This window comes from Chiloscyllium plagiosum, unplaced genomic scaffold (assembly GCF_037043375.1).
Source record: "Chiloscyllium plagiosum isolate Xiang-an unplaced genomic scaffold, Cpla_swu_hap1 HiC_scaffold_9, whole genome shotgun sequence".
In the NCBI taxonomy this organism is placed as follows: domain Eukaryota; kingdom Metazoa; phylum Chordata; class Chondrichthyes; order Orectolobiformes; family Hemiscylliidae; genus Chiloscyllium; species Chiloscyllium plagiosum.
In genome coordinates this window covers 1,455,774-1,481,464 of record NW_028270147.1, presented here as the reverse complement: position 1 = coordinate 1,481,464, position 25,691 = coordinate 1,455,774, and the positions used below count along the sequence as shown (strand labels likewise).

Genomic DNA, 25,691 nt, shown 5'->3' with positions numbered 1-25,691 from the left:
AGGGCTATCCCTACTCCCCTTTTTGAACAAGGGAACCACATTTGCTATCCTCCAGTCTTCTGGGACTACTCCTGTAGACAAAGAGGACATAAAAATCAAGGCCAATGGCTCTGCAATCTCCTCCCTTGCTTCCCAGAGAATCCTAGGATAAATGCCATCAGGCCCAGGGGACTTATCTATTTTCACCTTTTCCAGGATTTCCAACACCTCTTCTCTACATACCTCAAAGCCATCCATTCTACTTATTTGTGCCTCAGTATTCTCATCGACAACAATGCCCTGTTCCTGAGTGAATACTGAAGAAAAGTATTCATTCAGTGTCTCCCCAATCTCTTCCGCCTCCACACGCAACTTCCCCCTACTATCCTTGACTGGACCTATTCCTACCCTAGTCATTCTTTTATTCCTAACATACCTATAGAAAGCCTTAGGGTTTTCCCTAATCCTATCTACTAAGGACCTTTCATGTCCCCTCCTTGCTGCTTTTAGCTCTCTCTTCAGGTCCTTCCTGGCTACCCTATAACTCTCAATCGCCCCAATTGAACCTTCACGTCTCATCTTGAGATAGGCCGCCCTCTTCCATTTAACAAGGGATTCCAATTCCTTATTAAACCACGGCTCCCTCGCACGACCCTTTCCTACCTGCCTGACAGGTACATAATTATCAAGGACACTCAATAGTTGCCCCTTGAACAAGTTCCACATATCATTTACACTCTTGCCTTGGAGTCTACTTTTCCAAGCCACACATCCTAAGTCATGCCTCACCGCATCATAATTTCCCTTACCCCAGCTATAATTCTTGCCCTGTAGTACACACTTATCCCTCTCCATCACGAGTGTAAAAATCACCGAATTATGGTCACTATCCCCAAAGTGCTCACCTACCTCTAATTCTAACACCTGGCCTGGTTCGTTACCCAGAACCAAATCCAGTATGGCCTCACCTCTTGTTGGCCTGTCTACATATTGTGTCAGGAAACTCTCCTGCACACATTGAACAAACACTGACCCATCTAACGAACTTGAGCTATAGCTTTCCCAATCAATATCAGGAAAGTTAAAGTCCCCCATAACAACCACCCTATTACTGTCACTCATCTCCTGAATCACCTTCCCAATCCTTTCTTCAATGATTCTAGGACTATTAGGAGGCCTGTAAAAGACTCCTAACAGGGTGACCTCACCTTTCCTATTCCTAACCTCAGCCCAAACTACCTCAGATGGCAAGTCCTCATCCATCGTCCTTTCCACCGCTGTAATACTATCTTTGACAAGCAATGCCACACCTCCCCCTCTTTTACCCCCACCTCTAAACCTACTAAAACATTTAAATCCCGGAACCTGCAACAGCCAATCCTGTCCCTGTTCTAGCCATGTCTCCGTAATAGCCACAACATCGAAGTCCCAGGTACCAACCAACGCTGCAAGTTCACCTACCTTATTTCGTATACTTCTTGCATTGAAGTATACACACTTCAAGCCACTTCCCTGTTTACAGGCACCCTCCTTGGAAATTGATGCCATGTTCCTCACCTCCCTACACTCCAGGCCCTGCACCCTGAAGCTACAATCTGGGTTCCCATGCCCCTGCCGAGTTAGTTTAAACCCCCCCCAAGAGCACTAGCAAACCTCCCCCCAAGGATACTGGTGCCCCTCAGGTTCAGGTGTAGACCATCCTGTTTATAGAGGTCCCACCGTCCCCAGAAAGAACCCCAGTTATCCAAAAACTGGAACCCCTCCCTCCTGCACCATCCCTGAAGCCACGCATTTAATTGTTCTCTCTCCCTATTCCTCGAATCTCTATCACGTGGCACGGGTAACAAACCAGAGACAACAACTCTGTTCGTTCTAACTCCAAGCTTCCAACCTAGCTCCCTGAAAGCCTGTCTAACATCCTCAGCACTCCTCCTACCTATGTCGTTGGTGCCAATGTGGACCACGACTTCGGGTTGCTCCCCCTCCCCCTCCAGGACCCGGAAAACACGATCAGAGACATCACGTACCCTTGTACCCTTTGGTAGTCCCTAGAATTCCCTGAAAAACTTCCAGGTATTTAATTAGGACTTCACTCAGGCAGCAATTTTCTAATCGAAAAATGTTGAGTCAATTTAGTTGAACCTTTTTCAACTAATATTGTCCCATCAACCTTGGTTCTGAGCTTTTACTACAATCAGTGGTAGCTGAATCAGCAGCTTTTCATTAGAGACTGAAGCCAAAGTTATACCCTTAATCTGCAGGGGTTCCTTGGTATAGGTTCTCATCCTGGCCAAGGTCCAATGCAAACTTAAAGGCTGGAGTACAGGGTGAATTTTGCAAAAGAACAGTTCCGTAATCACTGATACAGCCACAATGATATTGACCTCCATTCGAATGGGTGACCATTTAACCAGGCATTTATTTTGATTTCTTTTTATCCATTTGTGGAACTCGGACACCAAGTTGCTGGAGAAGGTACTGAGGGATAGAATCTATTTATATTTAGAAAAGAATGGGCTTCTCAGTGATACGCAACTTAATTACCTTACCAACTTAATAGAGTTCTCCGAGGAAGTGACCAAGTTGATAGATGAAGGAAGGGCTGTTCATATGGACTTTAGTAAGGCGTTTGATAAGGTTCCCCATGGTTGACTAATGGATAAAGTAAAGTCATATGGTGTGCAGGATGTTCTAGCTAGGTGGATAAAGAACTGGTTGAGCAACAGGAGACAGAGAGTAGTAGTTGAAGGGAGTTTCTCGAAATGGAGAAAGGTAACCAGTGGTGTTCCACAGAGGTCAGTGTTGGGGCCACTGTTGTTTGTAGTATACATAAATGATCTGGAAGAGGGCACTGTTGGTATGACCAGTACGTTTGCAGATGACACGAAGATTGGTGGAGTAGCAGAAAGCATAAGGGACTGTCAGAGAATACAGGGGGATATAGATAGACTGGAGAGTTGGGCGGAAAAGTGGCAGATAGTTTTCAAATATGAGGTGATGCATTTAAGCAAGACTAATTCAAGAGCAAATTATACAATGAATGGAAGAGTCTTGGAAAAAGTTGATGGGCAGAGAGATCTGGGAGCGCAGGTCCATTGTACCCTGAAGGTTGCTGCACAGGTGGATAGAGTGGTCAAGAAGGCATATAGTATGCTTGCCTTCATCGGACGGGGTATTGAGTATAAGAGCTGACAGGTCATGTTAAAATTGTACATGACATTGGTTCATCCGCATTTAGAATACTGTGTACAGTTCTGGTCGCCACATTATTAAAGGGATATGGACGCTTTGGACAGGGTGCAGAGAAGGTTTACGAGGATGCTGCCTGGTATGGAAGGTGCTAGCTATGAAGAAAGGTTGAGTAGAGGTAGGTCAGGTTTATTATTTTCATTAGAAAAAAGGAGATTGAGGGAGGACATGAGATTTATAAAATCATGAATGGTATAGACAGGGTGGATAGAGACAAGCTTTTTCCCAGGGTGAAGGATTCAATAACGAGAGGTCACGCTTTCAAGGTGAGAGGTGGAAAGTTTAAGGGGGATACATGCGGCAAGTACTTTACACGGGGGTGGTGGGATTTTGAAATGCCTTGCCAGCAGAGGTGGTAGAGGCAGGCACGGTAGATTCATTTAAGATGCGCCTGGATAAATGCATGAGTAGGTAGGGAGAAGAGGGACACAGATGCTTAGGAATTGACCAACAGATTTAGACAGTACATTTGGATTGGCTTAGGCTTGGAGGGCCGAAGGCCCTGTTCCTGGGCTGTAAATTTTCTTTGTTTTTTATTTATTGGCTGGCCAGCATTGTTAGCCCATCCCTATTTGCCCTTGAGAAGGTGGTGGTGAGCTGCTTTCTTGAATCGCTGCAGTCCACTTGCTGAGTGTTGACCCACAATGTCGGTAGGGTGGGAATTCCAGGATTTTGACCCAATGACTGTGAAGGAGCGGTGGTATGTTTCCAGTCAGGGTGGTGAGTGGTTTGGATGGAAACTTGAAGATTAGTTTTCAAGAAGTCCATAGGTATAGCTCTTGTGGGTAAAGGAATAGGGGGAAGATGAGATTAGGGTATTAAGCTTGATGACCCACTTTCATCTTAAATGGCAGAGCAGGCCCAAGGGGTCAAATGCTCATTCCCGCTCCTATCTTATATGTTTCTATGCACCCTCTCTTATAATGTGGATTCCAGAGCTGCACACAATACTCTAGATATTGCCTCACCAACTTTTACATAGCTCCAACATAACCTCTCTGTTCTTAAACTTTATGCCTCAGCCAAAAAAAGGCAAATATCCCATATGCGTTCTGAACCACTTTATCTACCTGTGTTGCTAAAGGGACTGGTACACATTCACATCAAGGTTCCTCTGATCCGAGGTGTTTCCAGGGTCCTGCCATTCATCACATGTTCCCTTGCCTTGTTTGATCTGCCCCAAAACATAACAACTATGAGCAGGGGTAGGCAATTCAGCCCCTCGAGCATGCTCTGACATTTTGATATGATCATGTCCAATGTTATCTTGGTTTCAACTCCCAATTTTCCTGTCTACGATCCATAACACTTCAACTCCATAGTAATTAAAAATCTGTCTATCTCCTCCTTAAATTTACTCAATGTTCCAGCATCCACCACACTCTGGATTGTAAATTCCACTAATTCAAGATTTTTGGGGCAAAGTAATTTCTCTTCATCTTTGTTTTAAATTAAGCTATCCCTTTTTCTAAAACTGTGACATCTCATTCTAGATTGTCCCACATAAGGAAACATCTTTTCTACAGGGAGAAAGTGAGGACTGCAGATGCTGGAGATCAGAGACGGAGATTAGAACATAGAAGAGTACATGACAGAACTGGCCCTTCAGCCCACGATGTTGTGCCGACCATTGATCCTCATGTATGCAGCCTCAAATTTCTGTGACCATATGCATGTCCAGCAATGTCTTAAATGTCCCCAATGACCTTGCTTCCACAACTGCTGCTGGCAACGCACTCAATGCTCTCAACTCTCTGCGTAAAGAACCCGCCTCTGACATCCCCTCTATACTTTCCTCCAACAAGTTTAAAACAATGACCCTTCATGTTAGCCATTTCTGCCCAGCGAAATAGTCTCTGGCTATCGACTCTATCTATGCCTCTCATTATCTTGTATACCTCAATTAGGTCCCCTCTCCTCCTCCTTTTCTCCAACGAAAAACGCCCGAGCTCAGTCAACCTCTCTTCATAAGATAAGCCCTCCAGTCTAGGCAGCATCCTGGTAAACCTCCTCTGAACCCTCTCCAAAGCATCCACATCTTTCTTATAATAGGGCGACCAGAACTGGACGCAATATTCCAAGTGAGGTCTAACCAAAGTTTTATAGAGCTGCAACAAGATCTCACGGCTCTTAAACTCAATCCCCCTGTTAATGAAAGCCAAAACACCATATGCTTTCTTAACAACCCTGTCCACTTGGGTGGCCATTTTAAGGGATCTATATACCTGCACACCAAGATCCCTCTGTTCTTCCACACTGCCAAGAATCCTATCCTTAATCCTGTACTCAGCTTTCAAATTCGACCTTCCAAAATGCATCACCTCACATTTACCCAGGTTGAACTCCATCTGCCATCTCTCAGCCCATGTCAAATGTCCCGCTGCAGCCTACAACAGCCCTCTATACTGTCAACAACACCTCCAACCTTTGTGTCGTCTGCAAACTTGCTGACCCATCCTTCAGTCCCCTCATCCAAGTCATTAATAAAAATTACAAACAGTAGAGGCCCAAGGACAGAGCCTTGTGGAACACCACTCACCACTGATTTCCAGGCAGAATATTTTCCTTCTACCACCACTCGCTGTCTTCTGTTGGCCAGCCAATTCTGTATCCAGACAGCTAAGTTCCCCTGTATCCTATTCCTCCTGACCTTCTGAATGAGACTACTATGGGGAACCTTATCAACTGCCTTGCTGAAGTCCATATACACCACATCCACAGCTCGACCCTCATCAACTTTTCTAGTCACATCCTCAAAGAGCTCGATAAGGTTTGTGAGGCATGACCTGACCCTCACAAAGCCGTCTTGACTGCATTTAATCAAGCCCTGCTCTTCCAGATGGTCATAAATCCTGTCCCTCAGAATCCTTTCTAACACCTTGCAGAAGACAGACATGAGACTTACTGGTCTGTAATTGTCGGTGATTTCCCTATTTCCTTTCTTGAAGAGAGGAATTACATTTGCCTCTCTCCAGTCCTCAGGTACGACTCCAATGGAGAGCGAGGATGCAAAAATCTTCGCAAGTGGCAAAGCAATCGCATTTCTCGTTTCCCAAAGCAGCTGAGGACAAATCTGGTCTGGGCCTGGCGACTTGTCAATCTTAATGTTTGACAAAATTTTCAGCACATCAGCTTCCTCTATCTCTATCCATTCCAGCATGCACATCTGCTCTCCAAAGGTTTCATTCACTACAAAGTTCGTTTCTTTTGTAAAGACAGAAGCAAAAAACTCATTTAGGGCTTCCTCTACCTCCTCAGACTCCACACACAAGTTCCCTATGCTATCCCTGATCGGCTCTACTCTTTCTTTGACCATTCTCCTATTCCTCACATAAATGTAAAATTCCTAATCCGTTCTGCCAAGCCTTTCTCGTGCCCCCTCCTGGCTCTCCTCAGACCATTTTTGAGCTCCTTCCATGCCTGCCTGTAATCCTCTAGAGCTGAGCTTGACCCTAGCTTCCTCCACCTTATGTAAGCTACCTTCTTCCTTTTGACGAGAAGCTCCACCGCTCTCGTCATCCAAGGTTCCTTTATCTTACCCTTTCTTTCCTGTCTCAGAGGGACATATTTATTCATCACTCGCAACAGTCTCCACATGTCTATAGTGCTTTTACCATGGAACAATTGCTCCCAGTCCATGCTTCCTAACTCATGTCTAATCGCATCATAGTTTCCTCTTCCCCAATTAAATATCCTCCCATTTTGCCTAATCCTCTCCTTCTCCATAGCTATATAGAATGTGAGGCAGTTGTGGTCACTATCACCAAAATGCTCTCCCACCACAAGATACCTGCCCCGGCTCGTTTCTGAGCACCAAGTCTAGAATGGCTTCTCCCTTTGTCGGCCTGTCAATGTACTGAGTTAGGAAACCCTCCTGAACACACCTTACAAAAACAGCTCCATTCAAATCTTCTGCTCAAAGGAGGTTCCAATCAATGTTGGGAAAGTTAAAGTCACCCATTACAACAACCCTACTACGTCCACACTTTTCCAAAAGCTGCCGACCTATGCTTTCTTCAATCTCCCTGCTGCTATTGGGGGGCCTGTAGTAAACCCCGAACGAGGTGACTGCTCCCTTGCTGTTCCTAATTTCTACCCATACTGACTTGGTAGGCAGATCTTCCTCGACAATGGAAGCTTCTGTAGCTGTGATACCCTCTCTGATTAGTAGTGCTACACCTCCTTCTCTTTTCCCCCCTCCCTATTCTTTTTAAATGCTCTAAACCCTGGAACATCCAGCAACCATTCCTTCCCCTGAGAAATCCATGTCTCTGTTATGGCCACAACATCATAGCATCAGGTACTGATCCATGCTCTAAGTTCATCACTTTTATTCCTGATACTCCTAGCGTTAAAGCAAACACACTTTAACTGATCCCCTGGTTCCTTCCCAGGAAAATCCTTCCCACTAGCTGGTCTACCTCTTGCTATTGCCTCATTTGCATCAACTCTCACCTCCGGTATACAGCTCAGGTTCCCACCCCCCTGCCATACTAGTTTAAAAGCAGAGCTAGTCAGGAGAATTGACGTTTTGAGCATTGAAGGGTTTTACTCGAAACGTCGATTCTCCTGCTCCTCAGATGCTGTCTGACCAGCTGTGCTTTTCCAGCGCCACACTCTTCGACAACAATCTTCCTACGTCTACTTTGTCAATCGCCTTTAGCATCTTAGTTACCTCAATTAGATCACCTCTCATTCTTCCAAACTCCAGAAAATGCAGTCCTACACTGCTCAAACTCTAATCATTACACAAATCCCTCATTTCTGGGATCAATCAAGTGACCGCCCCTGAACAGCCTCTAATGCATATACAGTCCTCCTCAAGAGGACCAAAGCTGTACACAATATCAGGTACAGTCTCATTAATGCCTTGTACAGTTACAACAAAAACTTCCCTGCTTTTATACTATATTCCTTTCGCAAAAGAAGCGAAATTCCATTTGCCTTCCTTATTACCCATTGTAATTTCTGAGACTCTTGAGGAAAATCAGATTTATCTGCATCAAAACTCTCTAAATTGTCTCTCCATTTGGATAATAAGTTCCCTTTCTATTCCTCTGGCCAACATAAATAACCTTACACTTATCCACATTAAAATTCATTTGCCAAATTTTGGCCTCTTCACCTAACTATATTCATTTGCAAATTTCTTATTTCTTCATTGCAGCTTACTTTCTTACTTATTTTAGTGTCATCTGCAAATTTGGCTATAGTACTTTCTACTCCACATTCAAGTAACTAATGTAGATTATAGGTAGTTGTGGCCCATGGAGTGAACTAGTGGCACACCAATAGTTATAACTTGACAACCAGAAAAAGATGCATCTGTCGCAAATTTCTGCTTTCTGTTGGTTAGCTAATCCTCTATCCAAGCTCATAAATTACCCCAAATTCTATGAGATCTTACCTGTGTACTAACCTTTTGTATGATAACTTAACAATTGCCTTCTGGCAATCAAATATAGTATATCTACAAGATCCCCCACAACATCTTCAAAGAACTGGAGCAAATTGGTCAAACATGATTTAATTTTTATATGGATTGTATTTAGACTTTCTCAATGTCCTTTTACTGCTCTGTTATTAATGGATTCAAATAATTTCCTAATGATACATGTTAAACTAACTGCTCTGTAGATTCCTACCCTCTGCACTCTCTTTTTGAATAAGGGTGTTTTCCAATCCTGAAATCTTTCCAGTATGCAGAGAATTTTGAAATATTATGACTAATGTGTCCATTCAGTTATCAGGCATGGGGGCTTGTCTGCCTTCTATCCCAACAGTTTGTTTAGTACGTTTTCCCTATTGACAATAATTGGTTTAGGTTCCTCCTTTTCTATGACTTCTGCATTAACTGTTGCTATTGGGATGGTACTAATGTTCTCCACTGTGAAAATGAAAGCAAAGTATTTATTCAGTAGCACCAACTTTTCTGTGTTCCCAAGTATTAACTCGCAAATCGCATACTCCATGGGGCCAATATTCAGTTTAGCTACTCTCTTCTCTTTTATTTCCTTAAAGAAACTCTCTATCTATTTTTATATTTTTGTGGTAGGTTTCTTTCATTATTTAAATTTGCTCCTACAATGACTTTTTTTTTTAAGTATCCCATTGTTGATCTTTAGAAGTTTCCCAATCTTCAGGCCTGTCAACTGCATTTGCAAATGGTATGCCATAGTCTTTATCCATATATTACCTGTAACTTCCTTCCTTAGCAATGGATGTTTCTCCCATTTTTACAAATCTCTCTTCCTTTCTGGAATTTATTTTACTTAGGAGCAACTGAGTGCCTCCTTAAGCATATGCTGCTCCTCATCACTTACTTTTTAGTCCTCCTTCCAGTCCACCAGGGCCAGATTCTGTCCTTATGCTTAAATAATTACCTTTGTTTTAAACCAGAATGCTCGAATTAGGAGTCCTGTGTCTTGCTTTCCCACTGAATTTGAAATTCTAGCTTGCTATAATCACTTCCCTAGAGGATCTTTTATAGACTTGATGGGCTGAATGGCCTACTTTTCTCCTATGTCTCATGGTCTTATAAGAAAAAAACAGTAGATGTAGATTATTTAGACTTCCAGAGGTATTTCATTAAGGTGTCATATGAAAGGTTATCTCACAAGACAAGAGCTCATGGTATTCAGGTATATATATCTTTATCAGCACGGATGTTGATCAGTCTGGTGAAAAGTCATTGGACTCGAAATGGTCACTCTGCTTTCTTCCCACAGATGTTGCCAGACCTGCTGAGTTTCTCCAGCAATTTGTGCTTTTGTTTCAGCATGGATACAGGATCAGCTAACTACTAAGAAATAGAATCTTGGATTAACTGATCATTTTCAGGTTGGTAAACTACAATAAATAGGGCTATAGAGAACACCTCTGGAGCCTCAACTATTTACTTATGTATAAGGATATGAGTAGTCTTCAGGTGAACTTGTGGGAAGGCTAACTCCGACAATGTTAGGCAGGAACTGGGGAATATAGACTGAGGCAGCTGATTGATGGTAAACCCATGTCTGGTATGTGAGAATCTTTTAAAGGGTTAGACAGAACATAGAACATAGAAGAATACAGCGCATTACAGGCCCTTTGGCCCTCGATGTTGCGCCGATCCAAGCCCACCTAACCTACACTAGCTCACTATCCTCCATATGCCTATCCAATGCCCGCTTAAATGCCCATAAAGAGGGAGAGTCCACCACTGCTACTGGCAGGGCATTCCATGAACTCACGACTCGCTGAGTAAAGAACCTACCCCTAACATCTGTCCTATACCTACCACCCCTTAATTTAAAGCTATGCCCCCTTGTAATAGCTGACTCCATACGTGGAAAAAGGTTCTCATGGTCAACCCTATCTAAACCCCTAATCATCTTGTACACCTCTATCAAGTCACCCCTAAACCTTCTTTTCTCCAATGAAAACAATCCCAAGTGCCTCAGCCTTTCCTCATACGATCTTCCTACCATACCAAGCAACATCCTGGTAAACCTCCTCTGCACCCGTTCCAGTACCTCCACATCCTTCCTATAGTATGGTGACCAAAACTGCACACAATACTCCAGATGCGGCCGCACCAGAGTCTTATACAACTGCAACATGACCTCAGGACTCTGGAACTCAATTCCTCTACCAATAAAAGCCAGTACGCCATATGCCTTCTTCACCGCACTATTTACCTGGGTGGCAACTTTCAGAGATCTGTGTACATGGACACCAAGATCCCTCTGCTCATCCACACTACCAAGTATCCGACCATTAGCCCAGTACCCCATCTTTTTGTTACTCTTACCAAAGTGAATCACCTCACACTTAGCTACATTGAACTCCATTTGCCACCTTTCTGCCCAGTTCTGCAGCTTATCTATATCCCGCTGTAACCTGCCACATCCTTCCTCACTGTCAACAACTCCTCCGACTTTTGTATCATCTGCAAACTTGCTCACTCAACCTTCTAGCCCCTCCTCCAGGTCATTTATAAAAATGACAAACAGCAATGGTCCCAAAACAGATCCTTGTGGAACACCGCTAGTAACGGCACTCCAAGATGAACCTTTACCATCAACTATTACCCTCTGTCTTCTTCCAGCCAGCCAATTCCTAATCCAAACCTCCAACTCACCCTCAATGCCATACCTCTGTATTTTTTGAAGTAGCCTACCATGGGGAACCTTATCAAACACCTTATAAAATCCATATACACCACATCTACCGCTTTCCCCTCGTCCACCTCCTTAGTCACAGAGTTCAGGACCAGCATGTTCCTATAAAAATAAAGGATAACGATGGCAAGATTTGGGAACCTTGGATAACAAGAGAAAATGAGAGCTGAACCAAAAATAAAAAAAAAGAGACATACATACGGTTTAGGAAACTGAAGACAGAGACCCCTGTAAAGAAAGCAGGAAAAAACTTAGGCAAGGAGTTAGAAGGGCTAAAAGGGGTCATAAAATGTCCTTGGCAAATCCCAAGGCGTTTCATATGTATATAAGGAGCAAGAAGGTAACTAGGGAAAGGGTGTGTCGACTCAAGGAGACAGAAGGTAATTTATGTATGGAACCAGAGGAAGTGGGTGAGGTCCTTCATAAATATTTTGCATTGTTATTCATAAATGAGAAGGACATGATGGATAGTGAATGTGGGGAGGGGTATGTTGATATTCTAAGGCATATCAAAATAAGAAAGGAGGAGGGCACAGAGTCAAACAGTCCAATCAGTCAGTGTTGAACATAATCACAAACTAAACTAGTCCCACCTGTCTGATCCTGGCCCCTAGCCCTGTAAATCTTTCCTATTCATGTATGCATCTACGTGTCTTTTAAAGGTTATAACTATGCCTGCATCCACCACTTCCTCAGGAAGTTCATTCCACATGTGAGCCACCCTCTGTGTTAAAAAAATGCCCCAAATGTCTCCTTTAAATCTTTCTCCTCCCACCTTAAAAGTATGCCCCAAAGTCTTGAAATCCCCCTTCCTGGGGAAAAGACGCCTACTATTAACTCTATTTATATCCCTCATGATTCTATAAATCTCTCTAAGATCATCTCTCAAACTCTTATACTCCAGTGAAAAAAGTCCCAGTCTAACAAGTCTTTCTTTATAACTCAAATCATCCACATCTGGCAACATCCTGGTAAATCTCTTCTAAACCCTCTCTAGCTTAACAATATCTTTCCTGTTAGGTGTTTTGAAAATTATAAAGGTAAACAAGTTCCCAGCACCTGATAGGATATATCCCAGAGTACTGAGGAAAGCAAGGGAGGAAATTGCTGGGGCCTTGTAACTCTTTAATCACTGGAGAGGTTCCAGCGGATAAGAGCTAATGTTGTTCCTTTTTTTAAGAAGGGCAACGGGGATATTCTAAGAAATTAAAGGCTCAGAGTCTTACATCAGTGGTAGGGAAATTATTGGAGAAGATTCTTCGGGACAAGATCTACTCGCAAGTGGAAAATACATACTTATTAGTGACAGACAGCACGTCCTTGTGAGGGGGAGGTTATGTCTCACAAACTTGATTGAGTTTTTGAGGAGTGGTAGACGTTGTCTATATGGACTGCAATAAAGTGTTTAACAAGATTCTGCATGGTAGACTGGTTAGTAAGGTTAGATCACATGGGATCCAGGAGGTGCTAACCAATTGGATCCAAAATTGATTTGAAGGTAGGAGACATGAGGATGGTGATAGAGGGACATTTTATGGACTGGATGCCTATGACCATTGTACCACAAGGATCAGTGCTTTTTGTCATTTATACAAATGATTTGGATGTGAATTTAGGAAGTGATGGTTAATAGATTTGCAGATGACACCAAAATAGGTGGTGTAGAGGACAGTAAAGAAGACTATCTCTATCACTAGGCATGGATAGGAGGAGGTCTTTTTACGAGGGTTGGGGGAAGGGGAGGAGGGGGAGTCCAAAACTAGAGGACATAGTTTTAACATGAGAGAGGATAGATTTTAAAAAGGACCTGAGGAGTAACTTTTCATGGAGAGGGTGATGTGTGTCTGGTACGAGCTGTCAGAGGAAGTCGTGGAGGCTAGTATAATAGCTACATTTAAAAGAACTCTTGATGGGAATATGAATAGGAAGGGTTTAGAGGGATATGGGCAAATGGAACTAGGTCAGATCAGGATGCCTGGTTGGTGTGGGCACGTTGGACTGAAGAGTCTGTTTTCTTGCTGTATGATTGTATGATTCTATGCCTCAAAGTGATAGAGATAGTCTTCGAGGTGGTGTAGAGTATAATGGGACTTTGATCAGATGGGCCAATGGGCCGAAGAATGGCAGATACAGTTTAATTTAGATAAATATGAGGTGTTGCATTTTGGTAAGACAAACAAAGGGCAGGACTCAGACATTAAATGGTAGGGCTCCAGGGATTGTTGCCGAACAAAGAGATCTAGATGTGCGGGATTCTCAAAAGTGGATTTCCAGACAGACAAGGTGGTGAAGGCAATGTTTTGTACGCTTCCCTTCATTGGTCATAACCTAAAGTATAAGAGTTGGGATGTCATGTTGCACTGTATTGGTGAGGCCAATTTTGGAGTTCTGCATACAATTCTGGTAGCCTTTCTATAGGAAGGATGTTGTTAAACTTGACAGGGTGCAGGAAAGATTTACAAGGGTGTTGCCAGGACTGCAGGGGTTTGAGCTATAAGAAAGCTGAATAGGCGGGGCATCTTTTTCCTGGAGCATCGGAGGCTGAGGGGTGACATTATAGAAGTTCATAAAATCATAAGGGGCATGGATAGGAGGAAGTCTTTTTACGAGGGTGGGGGGAAGGGGAGGAGGGGGAGTCCAAAACTAGAGAACATAGTTTTAATATGAGAGAGGATAGATTTTAAAAAGGACCTGAGGGGTAACTTTTCATGGAGAAGGTGATGTGTGTCTGGTACGAGCTGTCAGAGGAAGTGGTGGCGGCTGGTATAATAGCTACATTTAAAAGAAATCTTGATGGGAATATGAATAGGAAGGGTTTAGAGGGATATGGGCGAAATGCTGGCAAATGGAACTAGGTCAGATCAGGATGCCTGGTTGGTGTGGGCACGCTGGACTGAAGAGTCTGTTTCCTTGCTGTATGACTGTATGATTCTATGCCTCAAAGTGACAGAGATGATTGATGAGGGCAGGGTGGTAGATATTGTTCACAAGGCTTTTAACAAGGTCCCTCATGGCAGGCTGATACAAAAGGTGAAGTCACATGGGATATGTGGTAAGCTGGTGAGATGAATCCAAAACTGGCTCAATCATTGAAGACAGACAGTAAAGTGGAAATGTGTTCTTGCAACTGGAGCTAGAACTTAGAACATAGAACATTACAGCGCAGTGCAGGCCCTTCGGCCATGGATGTTATGCCAACTGTGGAACCAATCTGAAGCCCATCTAACCTACTCTATTCCATTCTCATCTGTGTGCCTATTCAATGACCATTTAAATGCCCTTAAAGTTGGTGAGTTTACTACTGTTGCAGGAAGTGTGTTCCACGCCCCTACCACTCTCTGAGTAAAGAGACTACCTCTGACATCTGACCTACATCTATCACCCCTCAATTTAAAGCTATGCCCACTGGTGCTAGCCTTTGCTATCCAAGGAAAAAGGCTGTCACTTGTCCAACCTATCTAACCCTCTGATTATCTTATTTGTCTCAATTAAGTTGCCTCTCAACCTTCTTCTCTCTAATGAAAACAGCCTCAAGTCCCTCAGCCTTTCCTTGTAAGATCTTCCCTCCATACTAGGCAACATCCTAGTAAATCTCCTCTAAACCCTTTCCAAAGCTTCCACATCTTTCCTATAATGTGGTGACCAGAACTGTGTGCAATATTCCAAATGTGGCTGCATCAGCGTTTTGTACAGCTGCAGCATGATCTCATGGCTCCAAAACTCAACCCCTCTACCAATAAAAGCTAATACACTTATCTGTATGTAATGATACAAGTGAGAGAGAGTCATAGCATTTTGTGGCTAGTTGATGTTCGTGTATCCTGGTGGCTAGTCTGTATGTCCAATGTAGTGTTTGTTACAGTTCTTGCACGGTATTTTGTAAATGACATTAGTCTTGTTTGTTGTCTGTACAGGGTTTTTCAAGTTCATTAGCTGTTGTTTTAATGTGTTGCTGGGTTTCTCAGCAACAAACCCAAACAAGCAGACAAAACACATCCAGAAACCCTAGCCACTCTCCCCTGCATCAAAGATATCTTGGAAATGACTGCCAGACAACTCAGACCCCTTGGCATCACGGTAATCCACAAACCTACCAACACACTAAAACAGCTGCTAATGAACTTGAAAGACCCAATACAGACAAGCAAAATTAGTATCATTTACAAAATACCATGCAAGAACTGTAACAAACACTACATTGGACATACAGACAGAAAACTAGCCACCAGGATACATGAACATCAACTAGCCACAAAATGCCATGACTCTCTCTCAATTGGATTATTACATACAGATAAGGAAGGACACCACTTTGACTGGAACCACACATCAATCCTAGGACAAGCCAAACAGAGACATGCACGAGAATTCCTACAAGCAAGGCATTCCAACAAACACATTGAGTTAGACTCCATCTACCACCCGCTGAGAAAAAGAATAGGAAATGACATAATCACAGGAAATGACATCACCAACCCAAAGAAACTCAAACATATAAATAGAAAGCAGGAATCATCAGCAGTGCTTCACCTGGAGGCCCACTGAAGATGTTACCTAGTAGAGTGATGAAACGTCTGAAAATGAATCTTCCAGCTCAGCGAGCAAACCTATATCCAGAACCTCAACGCTACCTACAAATCTTCTCAAAACCCGCTAAGGCTCACTGGTCTATAACTTCCAGGGTTGTCTCTACTCCCCTTCTTGAGCAAGGGAACAATATTTGCTATGCTCCAGTCTTCTGGCACTATTCCTTTGGACAAGGACGACAAAGATCAAAGCCAAAGGCTCGACAATCTCCTCCTTGGCTTCCCAGAGATTCCTAGGATAAATCCCATCCCGCTCAGGGGACTTATCTATTTTTATGCTTTCCAGAATAGCTAACACTTCCTCCTTATGCATTTTAATCCCATCGAGTCTAGTAGCCTGTATCTCAGTATTCTCCTCGACCACATTGTCTTTTTCTAATGTGAATACTGACGAAAAGTATTCATTTAGCGCTTCCCCCATCTCATCTGACTCCATGCACAACTTTCCACTACTATGCTTGATTGTCCCTAAACTTACTCTAGTCATTCTTTTATTCCTGATTGAGCTATAGAAAGCCTTAGGGTTTTCCTTGATCCTACCTGCCAATGACTTTTCATGTCCCCTCCTGGCTCTTCTTAGCTCTATCCTTAGGTCTTTCCCAGTTAACTTGTAACTCTTGAGCACTTTAAGTGAGCCATCACATCTCATCCGAACATAAGCCTTCTTCTTCCTCTTGAAGACAGGTTCAACTTCCTTAGTAAACCATAGCTCCCACGCTCGACACTTCTTCCCTGCCTGACAGGTACATACTTATCAAGAACTCACAGTAGCTCACCCTTGAATAAGCTCTATATTTCAATTCTGCCCACCCCCTGCAGTATCCTGCCTCACCCTATGCATCCTAAATCTTGCCTAATTGTATCGTAATTGCCTTTCTCCCAGCTATAACTCTTGCCCTGTGGTATATGCCTATCCCTTTCCATCACGAAAGTAAACATAACTTAATTGCGGTCACTATCACCAAAGTGCTGATCTATTTCCAAATCTAACACCTGGCCAGGTTCATTACCCAGTCGAAAACCTAATGTGTCCTTGCACCTTGTTGGCCTGTCTACACACTGCGTCAGGAAACCCTCCTGCACACAATGGATAAAAACAGACCCATCTAAAGTACTTGAACTATAGTTTTCCCAGTCAATATTTGGAACGTTGAAGGCTCCTATAACAACTACTCAGTTACTCTCGCTTCTGTCGGGGAACATTTTGATATCCTACCTTCTGCATCTCTGGAACTATTTGGAGGTCGATTAAAAACTCCCAACAGGGTAATCTCTCCTTTCCAGTTTCTAATCTCAGCCCATACTACCTCAGTGGAGGAGTCCTTAAACATCCTTTCTGCAACTGTATACTGTCCATGACTAACAGCACCACACCACCCCCTCTTTTACCATTTTCTCTATTCTTACTGAAATACCTAAATCCCAGAACCTGCAATAACAATCTCTGTCCCTGTTGTACCCATGTCTCTGAAATGGCCACAACATCAAAATCCCAGGTACCAACCCATGCTGCAAGTTCACCCACCTTATTTTAAATTCTCCTGACGTGGAAGTAGACACTCTTCAAACCAATTCTTGCACTGCCAGTGCCTTCTTGCGATCTTGAAATCTTAGTTCTGACTTCACTACTCTCAACCTCCTGTATACTCGAACTACAATTTAATTTCCCATCCCCCTGCTGAATTAGTTTAAAGCCACCCGAAGAGCATTAGCAAACTCCCCCTCAGGATATTGGTACCCTTCTGGTTCAGGTTAAGGCCATCCTGTTTGTAGAGGTCCCACCTACCCTAGAAACAGCCCCAATTATCCAGGAATCCAAAACCCTTTCTCCTGCACCATCCCTGTAGCCACGTGTTCAACTCCTCTCTCTCCCTATTCCTTGCTTCACTAGCACATGGAAAGAGCAACAAACCAGAGATAACAACTCTGTTTGTTCTAACTCTCAGCTTCCACCCTAGCTCTCTGAATTTCTGCTTTAAATCCCCAGCTCTCTTCTTACCTATGTCATTGGTGCCTATGTGGACCACGAGTTGGGGCTGCTCCCCCTCTTCCTTAAAGATCCAAAAACACAATCAGAGACATCATGAACCCTGGCACCTGGGAGGCAACACACTTACCGTGTGTCTTTCTCGTTCCCCCAGAACCTCCTATCTGTCCCCCTAAACATGCAGTCCCCATGACTAATGCTCTTCTCCTCTTCCCCTTCCCTTCTGAGCAACAGGGACAGACTCTGTGCCAGAGACCTGTGCCCATTGCTTACCTCAAGTAAGTCATTCCCCCCCAACAATATCCAAAAGGTATACTTGTTGTTGAGGGGAAACGGCCACAGGGGATCCCTGCACTGTCTGCCGTTTCCTTTTCCATCCCCTGATGGTAACCCATCCATTTTCTTCTTTTACTTGAGGTGTGACTAATTCCCTGTAACTCCTCTCAGTAAACCCCTCCACCTCCCGAATGATCCAAAGTTCATCCAACCCCAGCTCCAGATCCCTAATGTGATTTTCAAGGAGCTGGAGTTGGGTGCACTTCCCACAGATGCAGTCAGCAGGGGTACTACTGGTGATCCTTACCTCCTACATTCTGCAGGAGGAACATTCAACTGCCCTAACCTCCATTCCCATTATTCGAAATTCCCAACGAGACTACTGGAAAACTAAAAAAAAGAGACCAATCACCTTACCAATTTGGACACAGAACTTTTTTTTGGTTAGAGGAGGAGAACGGGTGGGAGACAACATCTGAGTAGTGTTTTGGATAAAGCAACCACCCAGATCTGTGACTAATGGTGTTCTGCAGGGATCTAATGTTTGTAATATCTATAAATGATTTGGAAGAAAATGTAGTTGGTCTGATTAATAAATGTGGGCAACACAATGATTGGTGGAGCTGTGGATAGTGAGGAGGATTGCTAGAGAATACAGCAGGATACAAGTAGGCAGAGAAATGACAGATGGAATTTAATCTGGACAAATGAGAGATCATGCATTTTGGAAGGTCTAATGCAGGAGGGAAGTGTGCAGTATATGGCAGAACCCTTAGGAGCTTTAATATATAGGAGGATCTAGCTGTACAGGTCCACAGTCCCCTGAAAGCGGCAACACAAGTGGATAAGGTAGTCAAGAGTGTGTATGGTACGCTTGCCTTCATCAGTCAGAGCATGGAGTAAAGAAATTGGCATGTTGCTGCTATATAGATCTTTCATTTGACCACATTTGGAATATTGTGTCCAGTTTTGGTCACAATGCCAGCAGAAGGATGTGGAGGGTTTAGAGAGAATAAAATAAAGGTTTACCAAGGTTTCGTCTGGTTTGGAGAGCATTAGCTATGGGCAGAGACTGGACAAGCTTGGTTGGTTTGTAATTGAACATCGAAAGCCATGGGACAAACAGATAGAAGTTTACAAAATTGACAATCATGGATAGAATGGATAGTCAGAGTCTTTTTAATTACTCAGGGACACAGGTTCAAAACAAAATGGGAAAGTTTAAAAGAGATATGAGCGGCATTTTTCTTTTGCACAGTGGTGGTAGGTGCCTGGAATACACTTCCAGAGGAGGTGGTAGAAGCAGATACAATAGCAACATTTAAGATGTTGCCTTTCAGATGCAGTGTTAAACCGAATCCACACTTGCTTTTGGTTTGCTTGCTGAGCTGGAAGGTTCATTTTCAGACATTGCGTCACCATGTTAGGTAACATTTTCAGTGAGCCTCCAGACGAAGCATCGCTGGTGTTTCCTGCTTTCTATTTATATGTTTGGGTTTTCTTGGGTTGGTGATGTAATTTCCTGTGGTGATGTCATTCCATATGGTGATGTCATTTCCTGTTCTTTTTCTCAAGGGTGGTAAATGGAGTCCAAGTCAATGTGTTTGTTGATAAAGTTCCGGTTGGAATGCTATGCTTCTAGGAATTCTTGTGCATGTCTCACTAAAGATGTTACCTAGTATGGTGACAAAACGTCTGAAGATGAACCTTCCAGCTCACCGAGCAAACCTACATCCAGAACCTCAATCTGAACTACAAATCATTTCAAACCTTGCTAACATTTAAGATGATCCAGACAGATATATGAACAGGCAAGGATCAGAGAGATACAGACCATGTAGAGACAAAAAGATTTTCGTTTAGAAAGGTATGTTTCAGCACATGCTTGGTGAGCTGAACAGCCTGTTCCTCTGCTGTACCATTCTTTGTTACTAACAATCTATATTTTTGACTTGGATGAAGGGGCCAAGTGCAGTGTATCCAAGCTTATTAACTGTACAAAGATAGGAAGGCAAATTAGTGGTAAAATATGAAGAATCAGCAATGTTGAGAAGCCAATTTTGGCAAATGGAGTATCATGTGGAGAAATGGGAGGATGTCTGTTTTGGTTGAAAGGAAAAAAAAGTCTCAATATCATGCTTTTCATGACTGCTGTATATTTGTTTTGTGATCGTGACTGAGGGATCAATATTAGAAAGGAAACCAGGAATATCTCCCCTGCTCTTCTTCTAATTAGTGCCATGGAATTTTTTACAACCACCTACAAAAGCAAGTGTAGATTCCTTCTTTTTCTTAACCAAACCTTCAATTTCTTTAGTCATCCAGTATTCCCTATACCTACCAGCCTTTCCTTTCACCCTAACCAGAATATACTTTCTCTGGATTCTCATTATCTCATTTCTGAAGGCTTCCCATTTTCCAGCTGTCCTTTTACCTGCGAACAATGAAAGCCAGACCGTGCTCATACCCTGGCAAGAATTTGTGATTAAGAGACAATAATGGTACCAACTGAGCTAAAGCTGACACAAGAATAGAAAAGTAGGATATAATGCAAATTGAGAGAGACAGTAGGACAGAGGAATTTGTCTCTTTATACATGAAATGTAAACTTATCATGTTGGTACAGTAAGTAATTAGGAAGGCAAATGGAATGTTGGACTTTACTACAATGTGTTTGAGTATAAAAGTAGGAAGCAGACACCCTGCCTCTATTCCTGATGAAGGGCTTTTGCCCAAAACGTTGATTTCCTGTTCCTTGAATGCTGCCTGACCTGCTGTGTTTTTCCAGCACCACTCTAACCTAGACTCTGGTTTCCAGCATCTGCAGTCCTTGTTTTTACCTATAAAAGTAGGAAGTCCTGCAACAACAGTCCAGTGCACACCTGGAGTACCCTGTACAGTTTTGGTCTTCTTAATTCTAGATTGATTCTTGGCAATGAAAGCATTGTTTAATGAGGAAACCTTAAGCATCTCGAGCCCATTATTGGGTCATGTTCAGAAGAATGAGAGATTACCTTATTGAAACATTAAAGATTCTAATGAGGTTTGATAATTAATGTTGAAAGGATGTATCCTCTTGTGGGAGTATTCTGGAACTTGAGTCATATCTTCAGAATAAGGTGTTTCTCATTTGAGATGGCTTTTAGGAAGAATTTCTTCTCACAGTTGAGTTCGATTTTTGATTTGCAATAAAATCAATGATTCTGAAAGGTTGTCAGGAAAGCAGATTTCAGGTTCACATTCAGATCAACCTTGGTCCTACTGAACTGGTATAGCAGAATGACCTATTCCTATACTATTTTTTATTATATTACCTTCTCCAGGAAGAGGACAACGTAGGGCAGGATCTTGCTGAATCTGTATGCAAGGCATAGTCATAATACTGCTTACACTAGACTTCTTAATTTAAATTACCTGACGATGGTTCCCAAATAGAGTCTCATCGATCTGAGAGTTTGAGGCCTTGGTCCGATATCGACGTGAATGGCTGAGGCTTGTTGAGGAAGTGCCCTCAATCTCAGGACCACAAGTTCGAGCACATGCTGACTGAAAGATAGCAGGAGAAATCAATAGCAACTTTCTCACAATCACATGATACAGTTTTATGCCAAAGATTATGCTTCACATAAATTATGATATCCAGACATCATGCTCCACTCTTCCCATTCCTCTTTATCACACATCATCAGTATCTCCTTTCTCTCTTATGTTTATCCATCTTTCCCTTAAAAGTGTTAATAGTATTCACCACAACTATTCCCTGTGGTAGCAAGTTCCACAATCTCTCCATTTCTCAAGGGTAGTTAGGAATAGGCAGTAAATTTCAGTCTTACCAATGATAGTCACATCCCATGAACATAAGAACTAAAGCAACAGCAGCAATTCAGCCCTTCGAACCTCCTCCATCATTTGATAAAATCATGGCTGAGCTCATCTCAGCCTCAACTTTTCTTTCTTACTTGCACTCTATATTCCCTCAGCTCATCACTAATAAAATATATATCTCCTCCTAAATTTACTCAAGTCCCAGTATCCATTGCTTTCTGAGGTAGTGAATTCTACAGAATCACAACCCTCACCTCTATTCTAAATCTGATTATTAGATTGTCCCACATGAGGAAGCATCTTCTCTAAATCTACTTAGTCAATTCTGTTTCACATCCTGTATAGTTCAATTAGATCTCCTCACATTCTTCTAAACTCTAGCAAGTATAGCCCAAAACTGCTCAATCTTTCTTCATAAGACAAGCCTCTCATTTCTGGAATCAATCTAGTGAACCTCCTCTGTTGACCCTCCTTTGCAGCTACATCCTTTGTCAAGTAAGGAAATCAAATTGAATGAGTCATAAAAATAAAATTTGTGAACTCCCTCTTGGATTTTGAGTGACCGTCTTAATACTAATGGGCCTTAGTTCTGGCCTGGCTGCAAATGAAAACATTTGTGACTTTCATAGTCTGAAATGCATGCTTTATTTATGTATAGCACAACTATACATAGTGTGGGAACCATTCAAGAACATATTTCTTGACATGAGGTGGAGTACATTATTTGGTCATTTCAGTCCGCTCCGCCATTTGACCGCAGCATTCTGAGAGAGGGAGTTCATAATCCTCGGAGTGAAGGGATTTCTTTACCGTAAATCAGCCTGAGACTGTGCCCCATGTTCCAGATTCTCCTGGCATAGGGAAACAAATTCTCAGTGCCGACTAGTCAACACCCTTTCACAAACCCACTTTGATGCCTTTCATTCTCTACTCCAGAGATTCTCGCCTAAGTTACTGCCTCTCTGCTCCTAATTCCTCAGACCAAAGGAATGGGGGAAATGTCCATCCCCTGAGGTACAGAGGCTGGAGGGCCACCAGAGAAGACGGCGCTAACACCCGACACCATGACAACAGGGCTCCGTGATCCTGAGTAAGATAGGGGTCTGCCCATTCCGCACCCAAAGCCCTTCACAATAAGGATAAGCTTTCCCACCATCTTCTCACTCTTTATCGTTCTTGTTGATTTGCCGGTTACTATGGCAACCACTTGTCGGGGAGGGCTGTCTTGACGTACCGTCCCTTCAATTCGCTCCAATAGGAGACGGTGGGCGGGGCAATTATAACCCAGACTCCACCCCTCACCGTGATCTGCGACAGGCCATACTAATCAATCACCGTCATTAAATGACAGCCCATACCAATCAATCACCGTCCATCGGCGACAGGCCAGACCCCCAACTCTCTCCCTCACCAGGCATTAAGCCCCGCCCCAGTGACGGGCTCTTATTCTTTTGACAAAAACAGAAATTGCTAGAAAAACTCAGCAGGTCTGGCAACATCTGTGCAGAGGAATAGAGCTAACGTTTCAGGTTCAGTGACCCGTCCTCTGAACCAGACCCAATACCATCCCAGTTTCAGTATTTTCATTGGCAGACCCGTCTGTTAAAATTAGAGTGCATAGAAACAAATTACTGCGGATGCTGGAATCTGAAACCAAAAGAGAAAATGCTGGAAAATCTCATCAGGTCTGGCAGCATTGTAAGGAGAGCTGACGTTCGAGTCTAACTGACCGTTTGGAGAAAGTGAGGACTGCAGATGCTCGGGATCAGAGCTTAAAAATGTGTTGCTGGAAAAGCGCAGCAGGTCAGGCAGCATCAAAGGAGAAGGGCTTATTCCCGAAACGTCGATTCTCCTTCTCCTTTGATGCTGCCTGACCTGCTGCGCTTAACTGACCGTTTGTCAAAGATTAGAGTGCTGTTGGAAAAGCACAGCAGGTCAGACAGCATCCAACTCGTTCATCCCAACCAGATATCCCAACCCAATCTAGTCCATCTGCCAGCACCTGGCCCATATCCCTCCAAAGGAGAAAGTGAGGTCTGCAGATGCTGGAGATCAGAGATGGAAATGTGTTGCTGGAAAAGCGCAGCAGGTCAGGCAGCATCTAGGGAACAGGAGAATCGACGTTTCGGGCATTAGCCCTTCTTCAGGAATCTTCAGCTAATGCCTGAAACGTCAATTCTCCTGTTCCCTAGATGCTGCCTGACCTGCTGCGCTTTTCCAGCAACACATTTCCATCTCTGATCTCCAGCATCTGCAGACCTCACTTTCTCCTCCTGAAGAAGGGCTAATGCCCGAAACGTCGATTCTCCTGTTCCCTAGATGCTGCCTGACCTGCTGCGCTTTTCCAGCACCACGTTTCCATCCCATATCCCTCCAAACCCTTCCTATTCATATACCCATCCAGATACCTTTTAAATGTTGCAATTGTTCTAGCCTCCACCACTTCCTTTGGCAGCTCATTCCATACACGTACCACCCTCTGACTGAAAAGGTTGCCTCTTAGGTCTCTTTTATATCATTCCCCTCTCACCCAAAACCGATGCCCTCTAGATCTGGACTCCCCCATACCAGGGAAAATAATTTGTCAAATTTATCCTATCCATGCCCCTCTTGATATAAACCTCTATAAGGTCACCCCTCAGCCTCTGATGCTGCAGGGAAAACAGCCCCAGCCTGTTCAACCTCTCCCTATAGCTCAAATCCTCCAAACCTGGCAAATCCTTGTAAATCTTTTCTGAACCTTTTCAAGTTTCACAATATCTTTCCAATAGGAAGGAGACCAGCATTGAACACAATATTCCAACAGTGGCCTAATCAATATCATGTACAGCTGCAACATGACCTCCCAATTCCCATACTCAGTACTCTGACTAGTAATGGAAAGCATACCAAACACCTTCTTCATTATCCTACCTTCCTGCAACTCCACTTTCAAGGAGCTATGAACCTGCACTCCAAGGTCTCTTTGTTCAGCAACACTCCCTAGGGCCTTATATTAAGTGTATAAGTCCTGCTAAGATTTGCTTTCCCAAAATGCAGCACCTCACATTTATCTCAATTAAACTCTACCTGCCACTTCTCAGCCCATTGGCCCATCTGATCAAGATCCCGTTTTACTCCAAGGTAACCTTCTTCACTGTTCACCACACCTCCAATTTTGGTGTTAACAGCAAACTTACTAACTCTCCCTTTTATGCTCACATCCAAATCATTTGTATAAATGATGACAAGTAGTGGACCCAGCACCAATCCTTGTGGCACTCCACTGGTCACAGGCCTCCAGTCTGAAAAACAACCCTCCACTACCACCTTCTGTCTTCTACCTTTGAGCTAGTTCTGTATCCAAATGGTGAATCTTGATTCTGATCTGCATCATCTGCAGTCCTCATTTTCACCTCGACCTGTCTATTAGTCAATCAGAGCGAATTCCCAAGGGTTATCTCTGTCAACTCTTGAGGGTAATATACTGTACAAGAAATTCTGAGCATGATTTCTCAATTCAAATAGCTCTAACTTCAAGTAATGCTGAAAATCGCATGACACGATCACAATCCATCACCTCCACATTCAGATAATGCTGATCTTGCTAATGTTGATCTAGTTAGTGCATGCTCTGTGTGACATAAC

The 25,691-nt window shown here is 43.2% G+C and overlaps 1 protein-coding gene across 1 annotated transcript in view; it reads right to left on the bottom strand.

Moving 5' to 3' along the window:
* LOC122556251 (cilia- and flagella-associated protein 45-like) overlaps positions 1-23,278 on the bottom strand; it is a 176,020-nt gene extending 152,742 nt beyond the window's left edge. The window contains exons 1-2 of the mRNA XM_043702882.2: positions 23,218-23,278; positions 21,654-21,785 (exon numbers count right to left, since the gene is read on the bottom strand). Of these exons, the coding sequence (XP_043558817.1) occupies positions 21,654-21,785; positions 23,218-23,220 (135 nt within the window). The 5' untranslated portion in view covers positions 23,221-23,278. The remainder of the gene's footprint in view (positions 1-21,653; positions 21,786-23,217) is intronic.
* Positions 23,279-25,691: the final 2,413 nt, after the last annotated feature.